We start from the raw sequence: 22,161 nt of genomic DNA on the forward strand, positions 1-22,161 counted from the left end.
TGAAGAAATTTGAATATGTGATTTTTTGATCAACGATATAAGCCTAATGACGTATTTAGGAGTGATTCTAAAATGGTTAAAAATCACTTTTTGTCATTTTTAAAATAACTCATAAAATGATTTAATCATTCAAAAACAATTTTAATAACATGAAAAATGCGTTTAAAAGTACAAATTTAAACATTAAGTCAATCTTTAGTGATATAATCTATCTTTCAGAGTGATTTTGAGTGTGTTTGGAATATATTGAAGTGTTAATTTAAAAAAATAAGTTATTTTAGAACAAATTGAAGTGCTTGACAACTAGTCAAAATAGCTTTTAAAGTGTATTTTAAAAATTTTGATCAGAAATATTTAAATAAAAATGAATTTTTGAAAAACATTTTTTAAGTTAATCCAAACAGGTCATTTATCTATTTAGGAGTGTTTTTTCTCATATTTAAAATTACTCATAAACATGCATTAAATCAGTCGAGTTATGTTTTTTTAATACAAAATTTGCAGGGGTAGGGAACAAACCTCCAACCTCCGGTGTAAAACGTCATGCCAATTATCATTCAACTAAGTTCAGTTTGGCTCAATTGAGCCATGTTGAAAGTTACAAGAATATAAGAAAAATGTCCATCTTAATAGGTTAAAATATTATTTTAATCTCCATATTTTGAAGTTTGTTCAATTTTAGTGTCAATACTTTTAATCGTCTAATTTGAATCATTGCAATTTAAATATATCTTAAATCTAGTCCTCAAAGCTTTTTTTTTAACAAAAAGTTTTTAAAAAAACCAACAATAAACTAACAGTGATGGCTAAATTTATTATTTTAAAAATCAACGATAAACTAGCAGTGATGACTAAATTTAACATTTTAAAAAATCAACAATAAACCAAAAGTAACAACTAAATTTAAGTTTTATTAAAAGTATATTGATTAAATATGACAATTGAAAGTACTAAGTCTAAGATTGAACTAACTTAAAAAATAAGGATCAAAAGGAAAATTATTTTAAATGACAAAATTGTTGAAAATATTTACAAATAATAATAAAATTTTACTGTCTATCGTGGCTGATCTATCATAAATAGATAATAAAATTTTGCTATATTTATAAATATTATAGTATGTTTTACTACATTTGAAAACAAGCTAGTGAAAATGGTATTTTAACCATCTTAATTAGATTTTGTAAGTGTGAGTATTGCAATGAATCCACAAGAGATGAAGGGAGGAAAAAACAGGTGGAGGAAAAAGGGAAAAGGGTGGGGCTGGCAGCCGGTAGCCGGTGGGAAGGTGGTTTGACCGTTCAAACGGTGGAAATGAAAAATAAAAATAAAATATAAAATAAAAAAACGAAATCAATGACAAAATAGAAAAAGGAAAATGTAAGCCCTTGAGCCAGCTCTCTACAGCAAACCAAACCCAACGACTTCTCTTCTTTCTTTCGTTTCCATTTCAACCCACCCCGAATTTTTCTTCCAATTTCCTTTTCTCCCTCTCTTATGGAAGCTCTGAATCTCTGCATCTTCCCAATTTCATCTCTCTTTCTTCTTCTTCTTCCGCTCTAGCATTTTCCCTTCAATTCTCCTCGGTCCTGTTGCGGTCAACGGGGTTTCCTCACGTTTTGAGCAGCTTCCTCGAAGTTTCCCACAGAATCAATCGGTCAATGAACATGGAGCTTTGATTCGAGGATTCTGTTGGGTTTTTTCATTCATGTCCTTCCAAATCCCCTTCTGCCTCGCTATGTCAAATTGTTTCGACTGTACAATTTAGTGCGGGATTTTGTTCTGCGTTATGTCGGTGATGTTGGGTTCTTCCTATTCTTCTCTATGGATCATTTTCTTGCTGGGTTTTGCTTCCTTGCTCTCTGCTAATCCTGAAGGTCTGCTTCTTGAATTTTCTCATTATTTCTTATCCGCTGTGGCTTATCTTTGATCATTGAGTTTTGTTTCTGTTTCTGTTTTTATGACTTTATGAATGCGACCCATCTGTGTTGTTTCACTTGTTTGATCGCCCGGAAATCTTATTATGTAAATTGGGATGCTTGGGAATTATTTAGCTATTTGGGTATAGCTGAAATGAAACAGCTCTAGATTTTTTCTTTTGGGTTTCATTATTTCCACTCGCCGTTTTTCTTCCCAGCTATGTTGCACATACTTTAATACAAGCCGATCCGTGTGATTACATTTTGGGATAGCACTGAACAGTTTGGAATAAGAAACATGGTTTATGGAGATTTTGAAGTATGTTGCTCATTTATTGGCTAAGCTTTAGCTATATGGGAACTTAATCGAACTTAAAGTTTTGTTTGGCTCGAGACTGGCTTTCTAAAGATTGCAACGTCCACTTTACCTAGTTTATTTGTTTCTCCCCTTACTTTTCATTTCTGATTAAAGTTTTGAATGCATGAACTGGGATGTGGATATGTGCATACTTGTTTCTTGGACTAACTATTATGAACTTCTGTGGGGGCAGGCGATGCTTTGAATGCATTAAAGTCAAATTTACAAGATCCCAATGGTGTACTACAGAGTTGGGATCCTACACTTGTTAATCCTTGCACATGGTTCCATGTCACCTGTGACAGTGAGAATAGTGTCACTCGAGTGTAAGCTTCTATGCCTACTGGGAGCTTCAAACAAATGTTGCTTTTGGGATTTATTATTATGAATGCTGCCCCTCAATCTTTTCCTTTTTATTTGACCAGTGATCTTGGAAATGCCAATCTATCTGGTACGTTGGTTCCACAACTTGGTGATCTTCCGAATTTGCAATATTTGTGAGTCTTCATCAATTTATGCTTATACTGATCTTTTTTATTTTAGATTTTCCATCTTGATTACGTCTCTCTCGTCCGGGTTGGGTTGTAGAAATTCAAGGAATTTATAGATCAAGTTTACTTGTGTTTTGTTTATTTACCTTTTTTTCCCTGATTGATCAAGGTCATATAGTTTCTTATCAAATTTTATGATTTACATTACTCATAAGTGTAACACATCTTAGTCTTTAAGCCTTTACCTAGAGTTGGATTAGAAAGAAATGGTAGAAACTATCTCAAAGATCCAATTGACTGGATTTCTTGTAAAGTAAAAGTGAGGGAGTGCAATTATTTTTTATAGTTATTTTTGTAGCAAATAATTTTAACTGGTATGATATGACAGGGAGCTTTACAGTAACAATATTAGTGGAGAAATTCCGTTGGAGATTGGGCTTTTGACAAACCTGGTGAGCTTGGATCTTTACTTGAACAATTTAACTGGTCCCATACCAATCACACTTGGCGAGCTTCAAAAACTGCGTTTCCTGTATGGTTACACATCCTTAATCTTTTCCCCCTTTAGTAATCTTGTTTAGTGTCTGCTTTAATTTTTCTCTACCGTTTTCCCATGCTTTTGCTACATGGTTTATTTATTTGATAGTCATTTTTTGTATTGCTTAAACATATAGTAGATATTTGCTATTCCAACTATTCATAAAAAAAGATGCGAATAGTTGGAACATCTACTTTATTCTACACATTTTGCCACTTAATGTTTTAAAATTTAGAATGAGGATACTGCACATTGGCGTTCTTTGTAACGAGCTTGCTTCTTCAAGTAGAACCCAACCTATACTTGACAAGGTGCTGCTCCCTTCTTCTCAGCCACAAGTGGCTTATCTTTGACCAGTCGACTTACTTACGTGCTCCCTCCCCATTGCTAAAGATATGTAACGCCCCAAGTTTAGGAGTGGGACATGAATGAACTGAGATCACATCTAAATGAGGGGGACTTTAAGGATATAAAAGTATGGTTAACGAAAGGTTAAAAAAGAATTTAAAGTTACTACCTATATCAATAAGGTACACCTTCCTTTTTTGTGACTCAATGATAAGAACTTCATAGTTAAGCGTGCTTAGCTTGAAGCAATTCTTATGTTGGGTGACTTCCAGGGAATTTTCCTAGGAAGCATGTGAGTGAGGAAAATATATGCTGAAAGGACCCTTGTTGGTTTGTGGGGATAGTCTTCACCCTTGGAAGCATCCAAGACAAGCAATGATGACATCACTAGGTTGCAGGTGATATAGGGAAATGTCGGGGCCATCAAGTGTCGAATCTAGATTCCGAATCCTAGGCTTGGGGCATCACACTTCCTCTCAGCCACTGGTGGCTTATCTTTGACCAGTCGACTTGCGTACATACTCCTTCCCCATTGCTCACCCATTGAAGAAGCAGAAGGTGATCTTTGGATGTTGATGTTTTGATGCTCTGTTCGTGAAGGCTCCTTGGTCTAGGTTATGGATGGATTCAATCAACGGAAGTGCTTCAAACTCAATCATGGTATGACTACTTAGGTTGGTTGATTTTGTAAATAAAAAATAGAAAAGCATTTTAGGAGTGCATTATTTAGTCATCTCCTAGTGTTAGTTGGTTTCGTTTGTTGTCATCCATCTCTGGTTAGCTGGAATGGTTTGGCCATTCCTTTCTATTTAAGAAGAGTCAATTGTCTATGGTCCTTCTTCTTTGCTTTGTTGGATGATGTGATGTTCTCATTCAAATATATGGGCATATTTGTTCTAGTCTTTAAGGATCCAATGTGATAAATTAGGTCGGATATTGATACTACAATTTTTTCCTACAGACGTTTGCAAGATGTTTTTCTTTTGGTGTTGTAGAGGGAGAGAATGATCGGCACAAATAAGATTGATTGGGTAATTACAAGAAGAATTATGAAGTGAGCTCCAATTTGAAGCCAAAAAACCATTTGGGATGTAAATTGATGTTAGGGTGTGTCTTTTGTTCTAGATTTTCCTTTGAGAAGGAATGAAAAGGATGTATTGGTTATGCAACTATTTATCCACAGAACACCAATCGACTTTATCAAAAGCCTTATAGATCCTCTTTTATGATCCTGGTTCCTTGCATTTTACCTTTTCTATTAGTAGGATTTTCAGAAGTCGTTAGTGTAGATGAACTACCTCCACTAAACTAATAGTTAGGGTAGGGGCACTAATGCCTTTAGTAGTCTAATAAGGGCACAAATAAAGTAAAAAATTTCTCGTAACTCAATCCCAAACTTGTGCTTGATGCATACTATGTTGGCTTCCATTGAGTCAAGTGTCTGAAATTGGTAAAGATCCACCCTTTGTTTTAGTTAGAATTAGTTTCTCGGACACTTGTACTATTGGGTCATGCCAACAATAGACTATAAGGATCACATTTGCACATTTCCTACATTATAGCCAGAAACTTATTTAGCTTGTGTTTATGGGATATCAAACAAAACTAAATTTTATCTTTTTGCCAAACTAGAAACAAAAACATAATCAATACAAGGAACTGGGGAATGTTGGATCATATATTCTTATGTCATGATGATCTCACTTGGACTATGGGATCTACTCATATTAGTATAGTATATCAGGATCTTTAATTAAATCCACATGTGTAAGTTACCTTCATTTCTTTATGCCTTTTGAGGCACTAAATTTGACTGTGACTCTACTTGGAGAAAGAAGAAGTAACAAGGCTTGGTTAATTCTTTTTCAAGCCCACCTAAAATTTGATTTAGTAGTTGAGGCAAGCCCTAGGGAAGTAAAGATTGGTTTCTAGCTCCATCTAGGACAGCATCATATTCTTGTGGCAGAGTCTTGGAGCAAACTATTAATTACTTTGTTGCTCCAATCCAAGAAAGTGATTTCAGCACGGAGCATTATTTTTAGGGGAAGGGAAGCATGGTTGACAAGCCAAGTTTGAGGGCTGGTTTGGTGTTTTGAGTGCATTTATCAAATGATGCATGTGGCTCAAGTCATACCTACCTTAAGTGGTGGCCTGATTCAGCCTGGCTGTGAAGAGATTCTCATTGATACTTTTACTATTAGATAATTTCTTTCTATGTTAGCTAGTGGGGGGCAGGCTTGTGTAGTTGAGATTGTTGTACACGACCTCTTTGTAAAAAATGAAAAGAAAAAAAAAAAAGAGAGAGAGATGCTAATAGCTTTTGGTGTAGTGTTGATTTGATATAATTAAATTTATCATAACCTATTAGCTTAAGTTTTTTGGTTAATCGATGATTTAACCTGGTATTAGAGTAGGAGGTCCGATGTTCAAACCCCAGTAATGTCATTTCCTCCCCAATTAATACCGATCTCCACTTGTAGGGTCGTCTACAAATTTTCAAGCCTACAAGCGAGGGGGAGTGTTAGTATGAGTGGAAATCAAAGAGTAGTTACGAGCAAAGGAAAAAAGGATGAATTTATTGTGCCGAGAAGTGAGATCTTCTTTTGTAGTGAATGCATCAAGTAGGCGTTAGGAGGATGTTAGGAACCGAGGTAGTATGGGATGTCTTTGTCCGACATTGGTTAGAATGGGATGACCAAATGTGGTACTTAAGTGGCTTGATTCTCCCACCCCAATAGCTAGCTTTTGGGGTGTGGTTCTCTAAGGTGCTTAAGTACTTAACACGCCTTACCGATGCATTTTTACATCCCATAGCTTTGGAAAATCGCTTAGCCCCGTTCATCTTCGACGCAAGAGCGCTTGAGCTATTACGCACTCTTTCAAGGGTGGCTGCTTCTAGGCAAACCTCTTGGCTGTCTCTACACCCCTACCTCCTTTATCACTGAGCGGTCATTTAGGGGCCTTAGTTGGTGATCTGGGATGTTTCCCTCTTGATGATGAAGCTTATCCCCCATCGTCTCACTGGCCGACCTTGACCCCTGTTATTTTGAGATCATATCTAGTATTTAGAGAGTGCCTCGATTTGGTATGCTCTCGCAGCCCATACCAAAACAGTGCTTTACCTCTAGATGTCCAGTCAACTGCTGCACCTCAAGGCATTTCAGGGAGAACCAGCTAGCTCTGGGTTCGAGTGACATTTCACTCCTAACCACAACTCATCCGCTGATTCTTCAACATCAGTCGGTTTAGATCTCCACTTAGTTTCACCCAAGCTTCATCTTGGTCATGGATAGATCACCTAGATTCGGGTCCATAAACAGTGACAATTGCCCCATGAAGACTCGCTTTCGCTTCGGCTCAGGTGGGTTCACTTAACCAAGCCACTGCCTATGAGTCGCTGGCTCATTCTTCAACAGGCATGCAGTGGGAGGAGACCATGTTAGGTACTTAAGCACCTTGAAGAACCACACCCCAAAAGCTAGCGATTGGGGTGGGAGAGCCAAACCACTTAAGTACCACATTGGTCATCCCATTCTAACCAATGTGGGACAAAGACATCCCATACTACCTCGGTTCCTAACAGAGGAGGTTAGGATTCCTTATTTGTGCTTCGGCCTTCCAAGCAAGGAGACCAAAGAAGAATTTACATTTTGGTATTATCTACATCCGCCTCCACTGCATGCTTTATATGCATATTTGTCTACATCCAAGCAAAGATGTCTATAGCACCTCCGCTTTCTCCTATAAAATGGTTTTTTCATGACAAATATGGAAGGACAGTTCTCTTGATGCATTCTGATTGTTAATGAAAAGAGGGGGGCTTTGTACCCGTTTAGGTTGGAAAACAATTGCTAATACTGGCAGACATATTTTCTGCTATGCTTTAAATTTCTGTTATCCCCAATCTCCCCTTCCCCCACTGTATACTTTATATGCGTATTTGTCTACATCCAGGCAAAGTTGTCTATAGCACCTCCGCTTTCTTCTATGAAATGGTTTTTTTTCATGACAAAAATGGAAGGAGAGTTCTCTTGATGCACTCTGATTGTTAATGAAAAGAGGGGGGCTTTATACCCGTTTAGGTTGGAAAACAATTGCTAATACTGGCAGACATATTTTCTGCTTTGCTTTAAATTTCTGTCATCCCCAATCTCTCCCCTCCCCCCGGTTATATTTATGTGCCTTTTCTGAACTCACTATTAAGTGGTTCTCTAACATGATTTTCTTCTTCATATGTGAATTAGGCGTCTTAACAACAACAGCTTATCGGGAACGATTCCAATGTCATTAACTAATGTTAAATCCTTACAAGTCCTGTGAGTGTTGTGCTTATTAATATTTATCCTAAGGACCAGTAATTCTTGCACTTTTCCTATCATTTTCATTTTTCTGTTTTAGGTAACATTATCATTCAACTTTGCTGTAGGGATCTTTCATACAACAAGCTAACTGGAGATATCCCGGTCAATGGTTCCTTTTCTCTTTTTACCCCTATCAGGTAATAAACTTTGTGTGATTATTATTAGTTCTTTATCTTATTACAATAGCCCAGTAGAGTTGATGACCATCCTTCTACACGCAGTTTTGCCCAAAATCGTCTTAATGAATCTACTGCACATACTCCACCACCTCCTCTACCTTCTTCACCAAGCCCCGTATCAGGTTTGTTAGCTTTTTACCGATTTTCTTGTCTATTTTCGTGTGTTCAAGTTAAGAGAGAACTCCAAGCCTCTCTAAAGCTTAAAGGTCTTCAAATTGTCTGATTGGTTTAGTACATTTTGACTTTATTTTCCCATATTTTCTTGTGGTTGTTTAAGTAACCTTTTAACTTCTATTATTTCTTATTTACTCTGTACAAACTGCCCCTGGATGGGGATGGGGATAGTGTGGTATTTCTTCTGTATTGTAGCATACCTTATGCCTTGTTCATTTTTTAAAATACAATTATTTCCAGTGTTTTTCTAGCTGCCATTTACAGTACTAGACATGTTCAAATAGATATAGCCAATACTAGACTGTTCCATCTTTGGCATTTGAAATAAAGATGATATGGGGAAACATGGTTTTTGGAAATATGGTTGGAAAGAAAGCAGAATATATTTGAAGACAAACATTCTGAGTGGTGTGAGAGAGTGGATGTAGCTAGATATCAATATAAAACTGTTGCGTTGTGTTCTTTATTTTCTTTGTTCAGCAACTACTATACAACATGAAACCTCTTTTTACTTTATTTATTTTTCTAAGTTTTCCAGATAAAGTTGGTTATGAATTGAGGTTTTAAGCTTTATTCTCCCTGTTGAAGATTACTTTCTTGTTTTTGTTGCAACTTCTAAATAATCAATATCAACAAAAAGTTTGTTTCTTAAAAGGACAAAAAAATATATCTGGTCATTTATCACTGTTGGTTAATCTATGACTTTATGACGCAATTATCCCTTTTCAATTTGGTGCATGGCCTTAGGTAATAGTGCCACTGGAGCTATTGCTGGTGGAGTTGCTGCTGCTGCTGCTTTACTGTTTGCTGCTCCTGCTGTTGCTGTTGCTCTGTGGCGTCGGAAGAAACCACAAGATCATTTCTTTGATGTACCTGGTCAGTGTACTGGCAACAAAGTTAAGAAAATGTTATGTTCCTTTGTTATTTTAGAGGATTCCTTATTCCATTTCAATTCTTCTACAGCCGAAGAGGATCCCGAAGTTCATCTTGGTCAGCTCAAGAGGTTCTCTCTTCGGGAACTACAAGTTGCAACAGATCATTTTAGCAACAAACATATTCTAGGTAGAGGTGGTTTTGGCAAGGTCTATAAGGGACGGCTGGCTGATGGATCTCTGGTAGCAGTTAAAAGACTCAAAGAGGAGCGTTCACAGGGTGGGGAGCTGCAATTCCAAACAGAAGTAGAGATGATCAGCATGGCTGTGCATCGTAATCTGCTCCGCTTGCGTGGCTTTTGTATGACACCAACTGAGCGGTTGTTGGTCTACCCATTTATGGTTAACGGAAGTGTAGCATCATGTTTGAGAGGTACTATTTCATAGTATTACATATATTATGGATCTTAAACCACTGTATCCTTGCAGTCGGTAACAAAGGATTACATACTGATCAGGTCTCTCATAAATCCCAATCACATGAAAGGACTGTATGGTTGAACTTTAAAAGTATTGCAAGTAAACATAATGATTAATAGCGATATCAGTGAATGAAAATCAACTGTTATGCACAAGCATAGCACATGCTTAATTTTCACATGACACTCTTGTTTTTGGTTATACATTATTGCAGAACGTCCAGACGCACAACCTCCACTTAATTGGTTGAATCGAAAACGCATTGCTTTGGGAGCGGCAAGGGGGCTTGCTTATCTACATGATCATTGTGATCCTAAGATTATTCATCGTGATGTGAAAGCTGCAAATATTTTGCTTGACGAGGAGTATGAAGCTGTTGTTGGTGATTTTGGGTTGGCTAAACTCATGGACTACAAAGATACTCATGTCACAACTGCAGTACGAGGAACAATTGGGCATATAGCTCCTGAATACCTTTCGACTGGAAAATCTTCTGAAAAGACTGATGTTTTTGGGTATGGGGTAATGCTTCTTGAACTCATAACTGGACAGAGGGCCTTTGATCTTGCCCGGCTTGCAAATGATGACGATGTCATGCTTCTTGATTGGGTATGTTTTGCCTTACCTCAATATGTTTGGATTCTTCTCATTAATATTTTGACACCTAGAAATTATGGTTTAGTCTATTAGTTTAGTATCACTAAAAGTAGTACAATTAATTGAAAAGGGTTTTCATCATGTAGTCTATTAGTATCTCTTGAGGGTGTTTGGAGCAAGAAGTGGAGTCGTGGATTCCAAAGAGTTATGAAATCTGGGGAGTTGTGGACTCGAGCCCACAGTGTAAGAAGTTAATAAGGCATAAAATTGATATTTTTTTTAGTAGTGGGACTCACGAACTCCTAGGGCTAAACAAGGTGTGGAGTTTACAACTTCACACTTCCCAACTACTTGGCCCAAACACCTAATTTTTTTAAAGGTTTGCTTCCTCAACCTGTTAGGACTACATTCTCACGGTGTCATAAGTATTATTTGTTCATCTAATAATGCATATTGGCTTTGTATTTGAATAGACAGGTATGAATTTAGAGGCCTTAAAAGTTTTATGATTCAGGCCTTGCTCGTTACTTGATAATCGATATATACATACAAGGTAGCTTGGACCCTAGGGAATTATTCACTTTTATATTCACGCTGGAAATTATAGGTGAAAGGACTTCTGAAAGACAAGAGGTTGGAAACACTAGTTGATCCCGATCTTGCGGGAAAATATCCCGACGACGAAGTCGAGCAGCTTATACAAGTTGCCTTGTTGTGCACACAAGGGACTCCAACAGAACGGCCTAAGATGTCAGAGGTTGTACGGATGCTTGAGGGTGATGGTTTAGCTGAAAGATGGGAAGAATGGCAAAAAGAGGAGCGGTTTCATCAAGACTTAAGCCGCAATCCCCACCCAAGTACGACTTGGATTCTTGACTCTACTGCTGAAATTCCTCCCGATGAATTGTCCGGTCCAAGATGATTTCTGGAAGTCCCCTCATGTAAGTTAAAAGAGTGATATATGTGTATATCTATCACACATATATACATATATCACATTTGTGCATATAGTTTTCTTTTCTTTTCTTTTTCTTTTTTCGAAAAAAAATAATTTTATCATAATTTTTCTGCTCTGTTCATCTTGTATCACATATCTGAGTTTAAGTAATTTGTAGAGGGGTTGCTAATCAAATTACCAACAAAAACAATATTGCACAATGCAGGAGATTAATAGCAACACCCCCCTCCCCCTCCTTCAGATAACTCTTAAATTTTTGGGAATTCAACTGATTTTTCAAATCTGATCTGATAAAGTGATGTTACATATAAATGTATTGGCTTGAATAATCAAACATCTCTTCTTTCTCTACTAATAAATTTATATTACATCACTTTGGTGGATTAAGTTTGATAAATCGTTGAATTCTCATAATTTGTTTTCCCAGGATTAGATTTTGTCATACAATAACAGTGTTTGTATCTTGATTTCTGGAGAACCCAGAGTACATATTGTTATAATCATGAAGATCATTGGCCTTTCTTCTCTTGTTTCTCTCATCCTTCTTTCCTTTCTAGGAATATTATGCGTGATTAGTTGACACTGAGTTATCTAACTTCCTCCTCCTGCATCTTGAGACATTTTATGCCTTTTGATAAGGAGAAAAATCGGGCTTATAGTGACAATTTTTCTTTACGGATATGTCGTTTGAGAGTAATTTTGAAATAGTTAAAATCACGTTTTTTCATCTAAACACATCTTTAAAATGTCTCTTTTTTTTAAATACTTCTTAAATTTCCGATGATGCATTCGATTATTGAGCCGAATACAGTGCTAAGTCACTGCTATTTTAAGGAGGTTATGGATCAGACTCAAGCAAATTAAGGGCAGAATCGTAAAAGGAAATGGGGCAAATGAATCAAATACTCTAATATCTGTTCTAACTTCAGCCTTTTCTTCATGTACAGATTCTCAAGATGCAGACGAGTTTTAGTTCTGAATCTTCTGTTATAAACTAAGAACAATGTAGAACAAGATTAAGAAATAGTGCTCATTTCTCAACTCATTTCATTAGTATTTATATTCAGGTTAATTAAATGAGATTTATTTATTCTCAATGTTTTCTATGTATTTATAAAAAATATATCGATCAATCTTAGTATTGTTGTTGAACCATCAATTCGTATATATAGAATTTCAATTCTTAATCTTAGTAATGTTATACAAATTTAATCTTGTTTTAAGGGGAAAAAAAAAACTAAACTAAGATTTGGTAGACCCATACAGATTAAAAAAATTACAAATTATGACGACAGTTGTGAAACAATGTAAACAAGGGAAATTAGTGGGGTAATAATCAGTTCGGTTTCGAACTAATTGATTTTATAATCAAATGATGTCTAATAAAGGACAAAACCAATGATTTGGATTGGTTCCATGTTGGTTTGGTTTTCGGTTTTGGACCTAATGGGTTATTTTCCTTATTCTTCTTCTTCTTTTTTCAATTTTATTTTGATTTTTGTTTTGAATTGGTCTTCTATTTTTTTTTTTTTTTTATCTCAAATTAAAATTGGGTGGCCTTTTATTTTTTTTTTAGATTGAAAGTAGATATTTTTTCTTTTCTTTTTAGATAATAATAATTAGATCTTGTCTAAATAGTAAATATATACTTACACCTAAAGTACTAAAAATAAAAGTCATAGTACAATTCATCGGTTAACCAAGAAATGAAATACTAATAGTACATCATCCATTAAAATTTAAGTGTATATATATTATGGTTTGGTTTGATTTTAATTGATTTTCAATTAAAAAACCAAAATCGATCCAATAACTTTTGGTTTTCTTTGAAGACAAATTAATATGTCCAGAACGAGACCAAACCAATGGATCAGTCTGAATTGGTTCGATTTGTCGGTTTTTTTAGTTTTTTTTTGTTGCACTCCTAGAAATTAGAGTCTTTTTAAAAAAAATTATTTTTTAAACAATTATATATATATAAAGGAAATTGCAGCAAATTTGTCCATATCTTATGGAAACATGCAAATCATAATGAGAGTATTTGACTTTATATATTCAATAATTTGTTGGTTATTTTTGTCAAAGAAAGCTAAAGATCAACGCAATTCTAAATATTTAGTGGTACATTAAAATAAAAAGGTTGAAGAATTTTTTAATATATTTTTTTATTCAAAGCAGCAAATGACAAACACAATCACATGTTCATATGACTCCTCATCAAGAATGAAGAGGAGAATACTATCTAGAAAAAAATATATTTTTTCAAATCAAAGAACCTTAAAAAAATAACCAAACTACAATAGCATGTAATATTTTGCATTTTTGTCACATTCCTGGAGAGGAAAATAAATAACCTTGATTCCTATATTAGGGACAAGTGTTTCATATCCTTCATTCGAATGAGGTGAACTTTTTTTGTTTTGGTTCCATCAATGAAGATATTCAAGATTTAACATAATGTTTTAAGTATAACTACTTATTCTTTATTGACGATCTATGAATAGAGTGACGTGTGAGATGGTGAAGTGGTGTATGAATGAAAATATCTATCTACATGCAATATTTTCGTAGATCGAAGGATCCTATATATTGATATTAAATATTCATCGATATCTCTTATATCTTTTCTAAATGTTTGTAAAACATAAAAATATCATTTATTTAATCCAATATGAATATGAATACTAATAACAATATTCATAACTTAGATAGGGAGTTAAAACAACTTAATTAATAATTTAAATAAAATTTATAAAATTTCGAGACTTATAAAAATATATGTCGATATTGATATTCCGTTTGATTTATGTTTCTAAACTATGTGAAAACTCCCTGCTTTATTAATTGGAGGGTTTTAGTTTTCATCATGTTTATGTATTATCCCGTAAAAACAAAGGGAAAAAATATCAATTTACCCTAACTTGGTTGTATAAATTTATGTCATGGACTAATAGTAATATCAATGTAAACTCTAAAATTTTGTAAGTGTATCACTTTACATCCTCCATTATATTTCTTATGGAAAATCTCCCGTGAAACTTATAATTGTATTAATTAAACTCCAAAACTTTCATAAATGAATCAATTTAAGACTCTTAGACAAATTTCTCTTTGAAAATCGCCCATGCATTTAGTATCATCATCCATTTTATAAAACCAATATTTGAAGAAGTTTATACACATTTAAAAATTGATGCATGAATTATTTTTAAAGATAGTCGTAGTGAAAGATCTAAATTGATTGACTTATGAAAATTTAAGAGTTTGATTGACTCAAATTATAAATTAATCAAACTCTTAAATTTGACACGATAATGGTAAAAAAAAATACAGAAGAGGATCTAAATTGATACACTTACGAAAGTTAAACTTAAATTAATATAAACCATAAATTTAGGAATATAAATTTATATTTACTATATAAAAAAAAAAATAGAACATAGTTCCCTTATATCCTTCATAAAGTTGAAATTTTATGTCATCAACTTTATAAATTAAATTCTCATCTTAATCTCTCTCTCTTTTTTTAAGGAAATTTTAATATCTGTGTTCTATGATTGGTTTTAGTGGCTCCTTCAAATTTAGTAAATGCGTCTTTTTAAATATAAAATTTTTTTAAAAATGTTTACATTTTATATCAAAGAGTTCTAAAAATGTAAATATTTTTTGAATTTTTCTATTTATAAGAATTTCTATGTAGTAAAATATCTCAAACTATTCTTTATTTTCATTATCACATATTTAAAAGTTTAGGCAAAATATACTTTTGACTCCTGAGATTTGGATTTAATATCTATTTGGTCTTTCAAGTTTCAAAATTAAATATTTTAGTCCGTAAATTAGTTCTAAATAGGCCCTAGTCTATTTTGACCGTTAATTGATCACTAATGATAGAATGATGTGGCAATGATTATCATAGTTGATTTAGTCATATATAATAATTTAATATATTTTTGTTGAGTAAAAAATTGAATAACCTTTTTTTTTTTTAAGGAAATAAACTTCTCCCATCTCTAGCAAAAGGTTTGCAACTATTGAGTATAGTTTAAGGATAAAACAGTGGTATTAATTTTATTTTGGGTTAAAATACAATTTTGGTCCATATACTTAAGACTATTTTTAAATATAGAAAAATTAGCTAAATTATTTATAAATATAACAAAATATCATTATCTATTAGTGATAGACATCGATAGATATTGACATTTTGCTATGTTTAAAAATATTTCTAACAATTTTACTATTTAAGACAATTACTCTATATTCTTTTAAGTTTGATCCATTTTAGTTTTTGTAATTACAATTTTTATATTCTCAATATAAATCTTACTTTTAGTCTTATTGCTAATTTTCTTAAAACTTTCTTTTTGTTATTTATTAACCTTTTACTATAAATTTTGAAAACATATTAACTTATTGTAATTCTTTTTACATGTGAATTATTATTCTCATTATTATTTGATCAATTATTGAAAATATTAACTTTGAAGGACTACATATAAGATTAATTGAAAGTAGACTAAAATTAGACAATTGAAAGTACAAATACTAAAATTAAACAAAAATTATAATATAGAAACTAAAATGATATTTTAACCTATTATTTTTTTTATAGGCCGGAAGTTCAAAGTCTTATCCTACAATTTTAATATTATATTTTCAAAAGAAAAAAATTGATGTGAAAATTTGACTTGGATTTTCCTTATGGTAAAACATTGCGGGATTTCATCGCATTTAGCGACAAATAATTTATTTAATTTTGTCATATTTTATTTATTTTTAATAATAAATCAATTTTAAAAGCCTATATTAGCAATCATTTTATTCTATTTTATTTTATTTTTTTCCAACTACCTTTCAATTCCGAGGGCTCGGAACCTTTAGTAAAAAAGCAAATTAAAATTTAAAAACTTTTTTTTGAAAGGTAAAAATTTAAAAACTTAAACCTAACTCAACTAGTATAATTTATACTATTAACTAATAAGGTCAAAGAACCCTACTTGTTTCAAACTCGAGCAAAAAAAAAAAAAAAAATCACTTTGGTAAAAAAAATTTTAACAAACAAAATTCATAGATTTCGGATCATATTATTTAAGAACTTATTGATTTTAAATTATATGATTTGAAATCTTTTTTTAAAATTAAATTATAAATTTAGTCCTTATAATTTGAAGAAGTTAAAATTTAATCCTTACAATTTATAATTATAATTTACTCTCCATGGTTTGATAAATCTAGATCAAATAGTCCCAATGTTAAATTTAGTCCCTTTGAACTATTTAGGAGAGTTTTATCCCTATGAATTATTTTGGAGAGTTTTATCAAATCATAGAGATTATACTCAAACTTTTAAAATTATAAAGACTAAGTTCTAACTTTCATCAAACTATAGAGATCAAATTTTTAATTTAATCATTTTTTAACTTGATTTTCAATTGAGTAGACACCTAAACCATTTTACCTTTTGTTTATAGACTTAAGGGATGTTTGTGACACTGAGTTGAGTAGGGTCGACAAAAATCCCCGTGAGGTCGGGTCCCCGCAGGTACCTATCCTTAGGGAGGAATCCTCGATTTGATCCGAGATGGGGGTTAAATCGAAAACACAAAATGGGTTCCCGATCGGGGATAGGGCAGGGACTGGGAGGGTATCCCTACCCCGTCCCCACCCTAAATATATTTTTTAAAAATATTTTTTATATATAACTTATTATTTTATTAATTTTTATTATTCTTTAATATTATTTATTTATATTTATATATGTCTTTTATTATTATTATTTTTTAAAATTTCATTTCTAATATAATTCATGTTAACTTTTTATTAATTTTATGATAAAAAATCTTCAACGTTTTTTAATTATTAATTTAAATAAATACAAATATAAACATGGAATTTTTTATCGGAGACAGGGATGATGAGTGCATCTACGACCCTACTTTGTTCTGTTGCCAACCCTAGAGTTGAGTTATGGAATCTAAATTTAATAGGTTGAAACTAAAAAATTTGTATTTGACGTATAGGAGTTGTAAGATAAAATTTATTGATAAATATGTAAAATAGAAAAAGATGAATGATAGAATTTTTCGATAAATATATAGAATTGAATAATATTTATTATTAAAGTTGAATTATTAATCTTATATAAAGTTGTTTTCTCAACATTTGAGGTAAGAAAGAGATTTCTTTTTTCTTTCTTTTTTTGAATTGAACAATTATGATGGAAGATGAAAGTATAAAAAAAACAATGGATAATTTATTGTTGGGATTGGGTTAAAAAGAAATAATCCATAACCAAAGAAGGGGCCTAATTCCTATAATCCTGCCTCATCCTTGTTTCTCAAATCAGATCTCTATGCCAAAAAAGAAGAAAAAGAAAAAGGGAAAAACTGCCGTCGGTTCTCTTCCTCACCTATCGGACGTCGCCGCCGGCTGAACCTCCGATCACTGCGCCGGTGGTGGTGGTGGTGGGTTTTTTATTGCACGGTCCTGGATTTCTTTGACAGGTATAAGAGGTGGGGGAAAATTTTGGGTCGGGGTTTGATTGGGGTTTTGGAATTAATTCTAGGAAATCACTATTTGTATTTGATTTTTTCAAGAAACGCCCAATTCTGCTAAACCCCTATTTTCTCCGCATTTATGCACGTGAAATTCGACTGATTCTTTCACTCGAGCGCAATTTTGCTTACGAATTCAAGCATTCAACGGCCAGACTTACCCACCCCTGTACCTGAGTTGACTTGCTGGTTTTGGTTAGTCTGGAAGGCACATTTCTGCAGGATTTTTGTTTCAATTTTCTTTTTCTGGGTCTCTGTTGCTGGAATTGTGATCTTCCTCTGCTGAATTGGAGCCATTTTGCAGGAATTCGACCTACCCATTTGTTGTTTTTGAGGTATAATCTCTGCAATTATTCTTCATCCTTGAGGTTTGCTTTTAATTCGTGGTTTTATTTCTCCTCTCTTCAAATCTCTGCGTTCTGCTTGTGTCACTTCGATAAGGAATCGTCTGTTTGATCAATCTAGGTCGTTAGAGCATAGATTATCTTTCAATTTAGTGTATTTTCAGTCCCTGTTTTTTGATTCTCGATGTGCACTTCGTCTAATTCATTTAACTGCCTTCTGGAGCCGGTTTTCTTTTCGATTCCTGAGTTTAGAATCTGGGATAGTAACCCAAGTTGGATCATCAGACGACTTTTCTCATTTCTTCGTAAATCCTGATCGCATTGCTAGATTTATGTGAATGCGATGTGGTCACTCGAATCACCCATTGGCTCTACTGATCAGATACTGGGTTTAAGTGATGATTTTTGCGATTCTTAGATCTGGTGTTGAATAAGATTATACCATCTGCCAATGCATCCATTTTTTTATCTGAATATTTCGACTAACCGGGAATGTCTAAATGAAGCATGAGAAAAGAAATCCTCTATCCTTCATTAGGCTGTATTGTGCCCATTTACCATCTTCTAAGAAGAGAAGAAATGATTAACTTTCTTATTCATATTTAAGTTAGAATGTCCAAAATGAGCATAGCTCGAGTTAGTACTATCAACCTCGATGTTAGAGGTTCGATTCTTCCACCTACGTATAGTAAAAAAAAAAAAGAAGTTAGAATCAAGTAAGAGATGAACAATATTAATGAAAGGCCGAACAGCTATATTTCCATCTTTTTGGATAGTATCCTTTATACAGGTCCTTCTCAGAGAAAAAGTACAGTGAAGCTCAAATGTGTGCTTTCATCTCTCCCTCTTTCTCTCAAGAGATTCTTCCACAATTTATATACGTACCAGCCACCAGTACTGATGCTCGACACATGCTGTTTGCTTAATTTTTCTTGTGTAAAAATAATGTGTTGGTTGATTTCGTGCAATTATTTTGTTCATAATGAGAAGATGGTTTCTATTTTATGTTTCATGTCCTAATTTTTTCCTCTCCTTTTTCCAGGCACTTTTTATAATTCTAGATAATGTTGAAAGATATGAAATTTTTTTCAATATCTCCTCAGTCACTTGCTTCTGAAAAGTGAGCCACGAGGGATTTTGCTCTATCTTCAACGGTGAAGGTTCTTAAAAGCATGCATAGATTTTTTGGTGAAGTATGTTAATGATGAAAATTCCAAAGCGTTATTGGATCGTTCTTTTAACCTTCATCTGTACCTCTGTTTGTTATGTGGAACGTGTTGGCTTCTCAATTGCTTATACCTTTGCAGCTGATGCTGTGGGGGTAGACCAGTCAAGCAAAGGCACTATTCTTTCAACCTTTTACTATGGGTATGCCTGTTCCCAGGTTCCTGGAGGATGGGCAGCTCAAAAAATTGGAGGGAAAAGGGTTCTTTTGATCTCGTTTATTTTATGGTCCCTGACCTGTGCATTGGTCCCACTCAATCCGAGTCGGGTGATGGTCTTGGTAATTGCACGGTTGCTTGTTGGTGTGGCACAAGGCTTTATTTTCCCTTCAATCCACACTGTTTTAGCACAGTGGGTACCTCCTCATGAGAGATCGAGATCTGTTTCTCTTACGACCTCTGGAATGTACCTAGGTGCCGCTGCTGGAATGCTTATCCTTCCGAGCCTGGTGAAGTATAGAGGGCCTCAGTCAGTATTTGCTGCTGAGGCATTGTTAGGTGCCACATGGTCTGTACTTTGGCTCAAGTACGCAAGCGACCCCCCACGTTCTGAACATCCTAAAGCTGCTGCTGCAGGTTTTGGTGAATCTTTGCTGCCAATCAAAGGAAACCAGAAAGTAAAAGTAGAGAATGGAGGAACTTCAACCCGAACTTCAAACATTCCATGGAAGAAAATCTTGTTGAGCTTGCCAGTCTGGGCCATCGTCGTAAACAATTTTACCTTCCATTATGCATTATATGTGTTGATGAACTGGCTTCCTACTTACTTTGAGCTTGGTCTAAAACTTAGCCTTCAGGAGATGGGTTCTTCTAAGATGTTGCCTTACCTTAACATGTTCTTATTTTCGAATATCGGTGGGATAGCTGCTGATCACTTGGTCACAAAAAGAATTTTATCTGTTACTAGAACCCGGAAATTCTTGAATACGATAGGCTTTGCTGTAGCATCACTGGCATTGATGGCTATCCCCATCTTCAGAACTTCTGGTGGGGCTATCTTCTGCTCATCCGTGGCTCTTGGTTTCTTAGCTTTAGGGAGAGCAGGATTTGCTGTTAATCATATGGATATTGCTCCTCGATATGCTGGTATCGTTATGGGAGTCTCCAACACTGCTGGTACGTTAGCTGGTATTATCGGGGTCGATTTGACTGGCAAACTACTGGAAGCTGCGAAGGCTACCAATTCAGATCTCTCAAGTCCAGAAAGCTGGAGAGCAGTTTTCTCCATACCAGGGTTGCTCTGCATTCTTAGCTCTATAATATTTTTGCTCTTCTCAACTGGCGAGAGAATTTTTGACTGAGGTGAGCTTCCTTTTTTCTTCGTGGAACTTCCCTCGCATTCACCATTAATGCCACTGATTTGTGATCATCACACCGATCGGATTTATAAACTTCAAATTGCCACAAAGAGTTTAAAATGGCTGTAGGATTAGGAGGAAATCTTATGATTTCATATGCCACATGTTTCAATTTCTAAGTTAAAGTTTTTTTCATCTTCTGTTAATTAAGAAAAAAAATTGTGTACCATGATTTAGCATCAATGTAGTTGATATTGGTATTTCTTTGTGACATTTGTTTTGTGGATTACTTATACATGAAAATAAAAGTGGGTGGAGTTACAAATTTGTGACTGTGGGGTATGATACATCGTTTCTGATTCCTTCAACTAATTCTGTAGACTTTGATATCAATGATATATGCATAAATAAAGTTTGATCCACTTCCATTATGTTTCATGTCTCTCTCTCCCCTCTCTCTCTCATCTCTCTCACACACAGAAGACAATTTTATATCATTGGATGCATGAGAGAAACCGAAATCTGTTTTTTTCTTCGAGAATATGTGTGGTGGGGAATCAAACCTCTAGTTTCGAGGTTGATAGTTCAAGCATTATGACCATTGAGCTATGTTCGTTTTTGCTTTACAATCTCAATTTTCATCATCTATCAAATGATTAAGAGGAGTTGTGGTTGTTGTTTCTTCGATATATCCTCTTCTTTCCACTCGTTTTCTCTCGGAAAACTGTCTTGTTGATCTCTCTCTCATATCATAGTGGACACATTCCTCTCTTTTCCCATCTCACGTTTCTTTCTCTCCTGAATTTGTCATCCAAAGGAAGAATTCCCTAGCTGCCCTTGCATACACAGCATAACTATCATTCATGATTTATAATTTTATGTAGTTTTAAACATGAAACTACGTTCCTGATTGCAGCTTCTTTTTAACCAATTTAAAAGCTATACTTGCATGTGCTCAACGAGGATCGACCGTGTCATCTATATCACAATCATCTGTTTCACCTCTAAGTTTCACACTGTTTAGTACTTTAATATGCCATTTAAATGTCAACAATACACTTTGGTACATACATGTGTAGTTCCTATCCTATTAAAGCGCTTGCATTACATATAGAAAAGCTAATACTATTCAACATTAATTTTGTACATATACTCAACCATATAGTGCTGCTTCATATTCTTGTATTAATGTGGGGGGAAATTTAATATTTACAAAAGGATGTGAGCTAAAATAAATTAAATTAAAACTGAAGGATTTATTAATTATTGTGGTACATTTTCACACATTAAATAACAAGTAACTGCTTGAAGTTCAACCTCCATAATTGACCTATTACCTATAACTTCCCATTGAATTTGACTCGGTTGAATTTCAAATTCAATGTGCAATTAAAAGACTCAAACAAAAAGGAAAAGAAAACTCACTCAACCCATTTACACTATATATCCCATAAATTTTTGTAC

General features: G+C 34.0%; 2 protein-coding genes across 2 annotated transcripts; both read left to right on the plus strand.

Annotated features, from left to right (window-relative positions):
* The first annotated feature begins 1,349 nt into the window (after nucleotides 1–1,349).
* Nucleotides 1,350–11,801, plus strand: LOC120090415 (BRASSINOSTEROID INSENSITIVE 1-associated receptor kinase 1-like). Its single transcript, XM_039048055.2, has 11 exons — nucleotides 1,350–1,877; nucleotides 2,471–2,603; nucleotides 2,703–2,774; nucleotides 3,157–3,300; nucleotides 7,899–7,970; nucleotides 8,081–8,152; nucleotides 8,237–8,316; nucleotides 9,116–9,244; nucleotides 9,332–9,673; nucleotides 9,935–10,329; nucleotides 10,925–11,801. Exons 1-11 carry the CDS (start codon nucleotides 1,790–1,792, stop codon nucleotides 11,237–11,239), a joined length of 1,842 nt encoding a protein of 613 aa, XP_038903983.1. The 5' UTR covers nucleotides 1,350–1,789; the 3' UTR covers nucleotides 11,240–11,801.
* A 5,777-nt stretch (nucleotides 11,802–17,578) lies between these two features.
* On the plus strand, nucleotides 17,579–21,024 carry PHT4;6 (phosphate transporter 4;6). Its single transcript, XM_090307257.1, has 3 exons — nucleotides 17,579–17,781; nucleotides 17,875–18,167; nucleotides 19,219–21,024. The coding sequence occupies exon 3, from the start codon at nucleotides 19,372–19,374 to the stop codon at nucleotides 20,698–20,700; it is 1,329 nt and encodes a 442-aa protein (XP_090163383.1). The 5' UTR covers nucleotides 17,579–17,781; nucleotides 17,875–18,167; nucleotides 19,219–19,371; the 3' UTR covers nucleotides 20,701–21,024.
* The last annotated feature ends 1,137 nt before the right edge of the window (nucleotides 21,025–22,161 follow it).

Source organism: Benincasa hispida, chromosome 11, assembly GCF_027475165.1.
Source record: "Benincasa hispida cultivar pf3 chromosome 11, pf3_genome.v1.1, whole genome shotgun sequence".
Classification (NCBI taxonomy): Eukaryota; Viridiplantae; Streptophyta; class Magnoliopsida; order Cucurbitales; family Cucurbitaceae; genus Benincasa; species Benincasa hispida.

Coding starts and splice junctions, on each gene's coding strand:
- LOC120090415 (XM_039048055.2), top strand. CDS start 1,790: ATGTCGGTGATGTTGGGTTCTTCCTATTCTTCTCTATGGATCATTTTC. Junction 1,878..2,470: donor GCTCTCTGCTAATCCTGAAG/GTCTGCTTCTTG, acceptor CTGTGGGGGCAG/GCGATGCTTTGAATGCATTA. Junction 8,153..8,236: donor TCTCTTTTTACCCCTATCAG/GTAATAAACTTT, acceptor TTCTACACGCAG/TTTTGCCCAAAATCGTCTTA.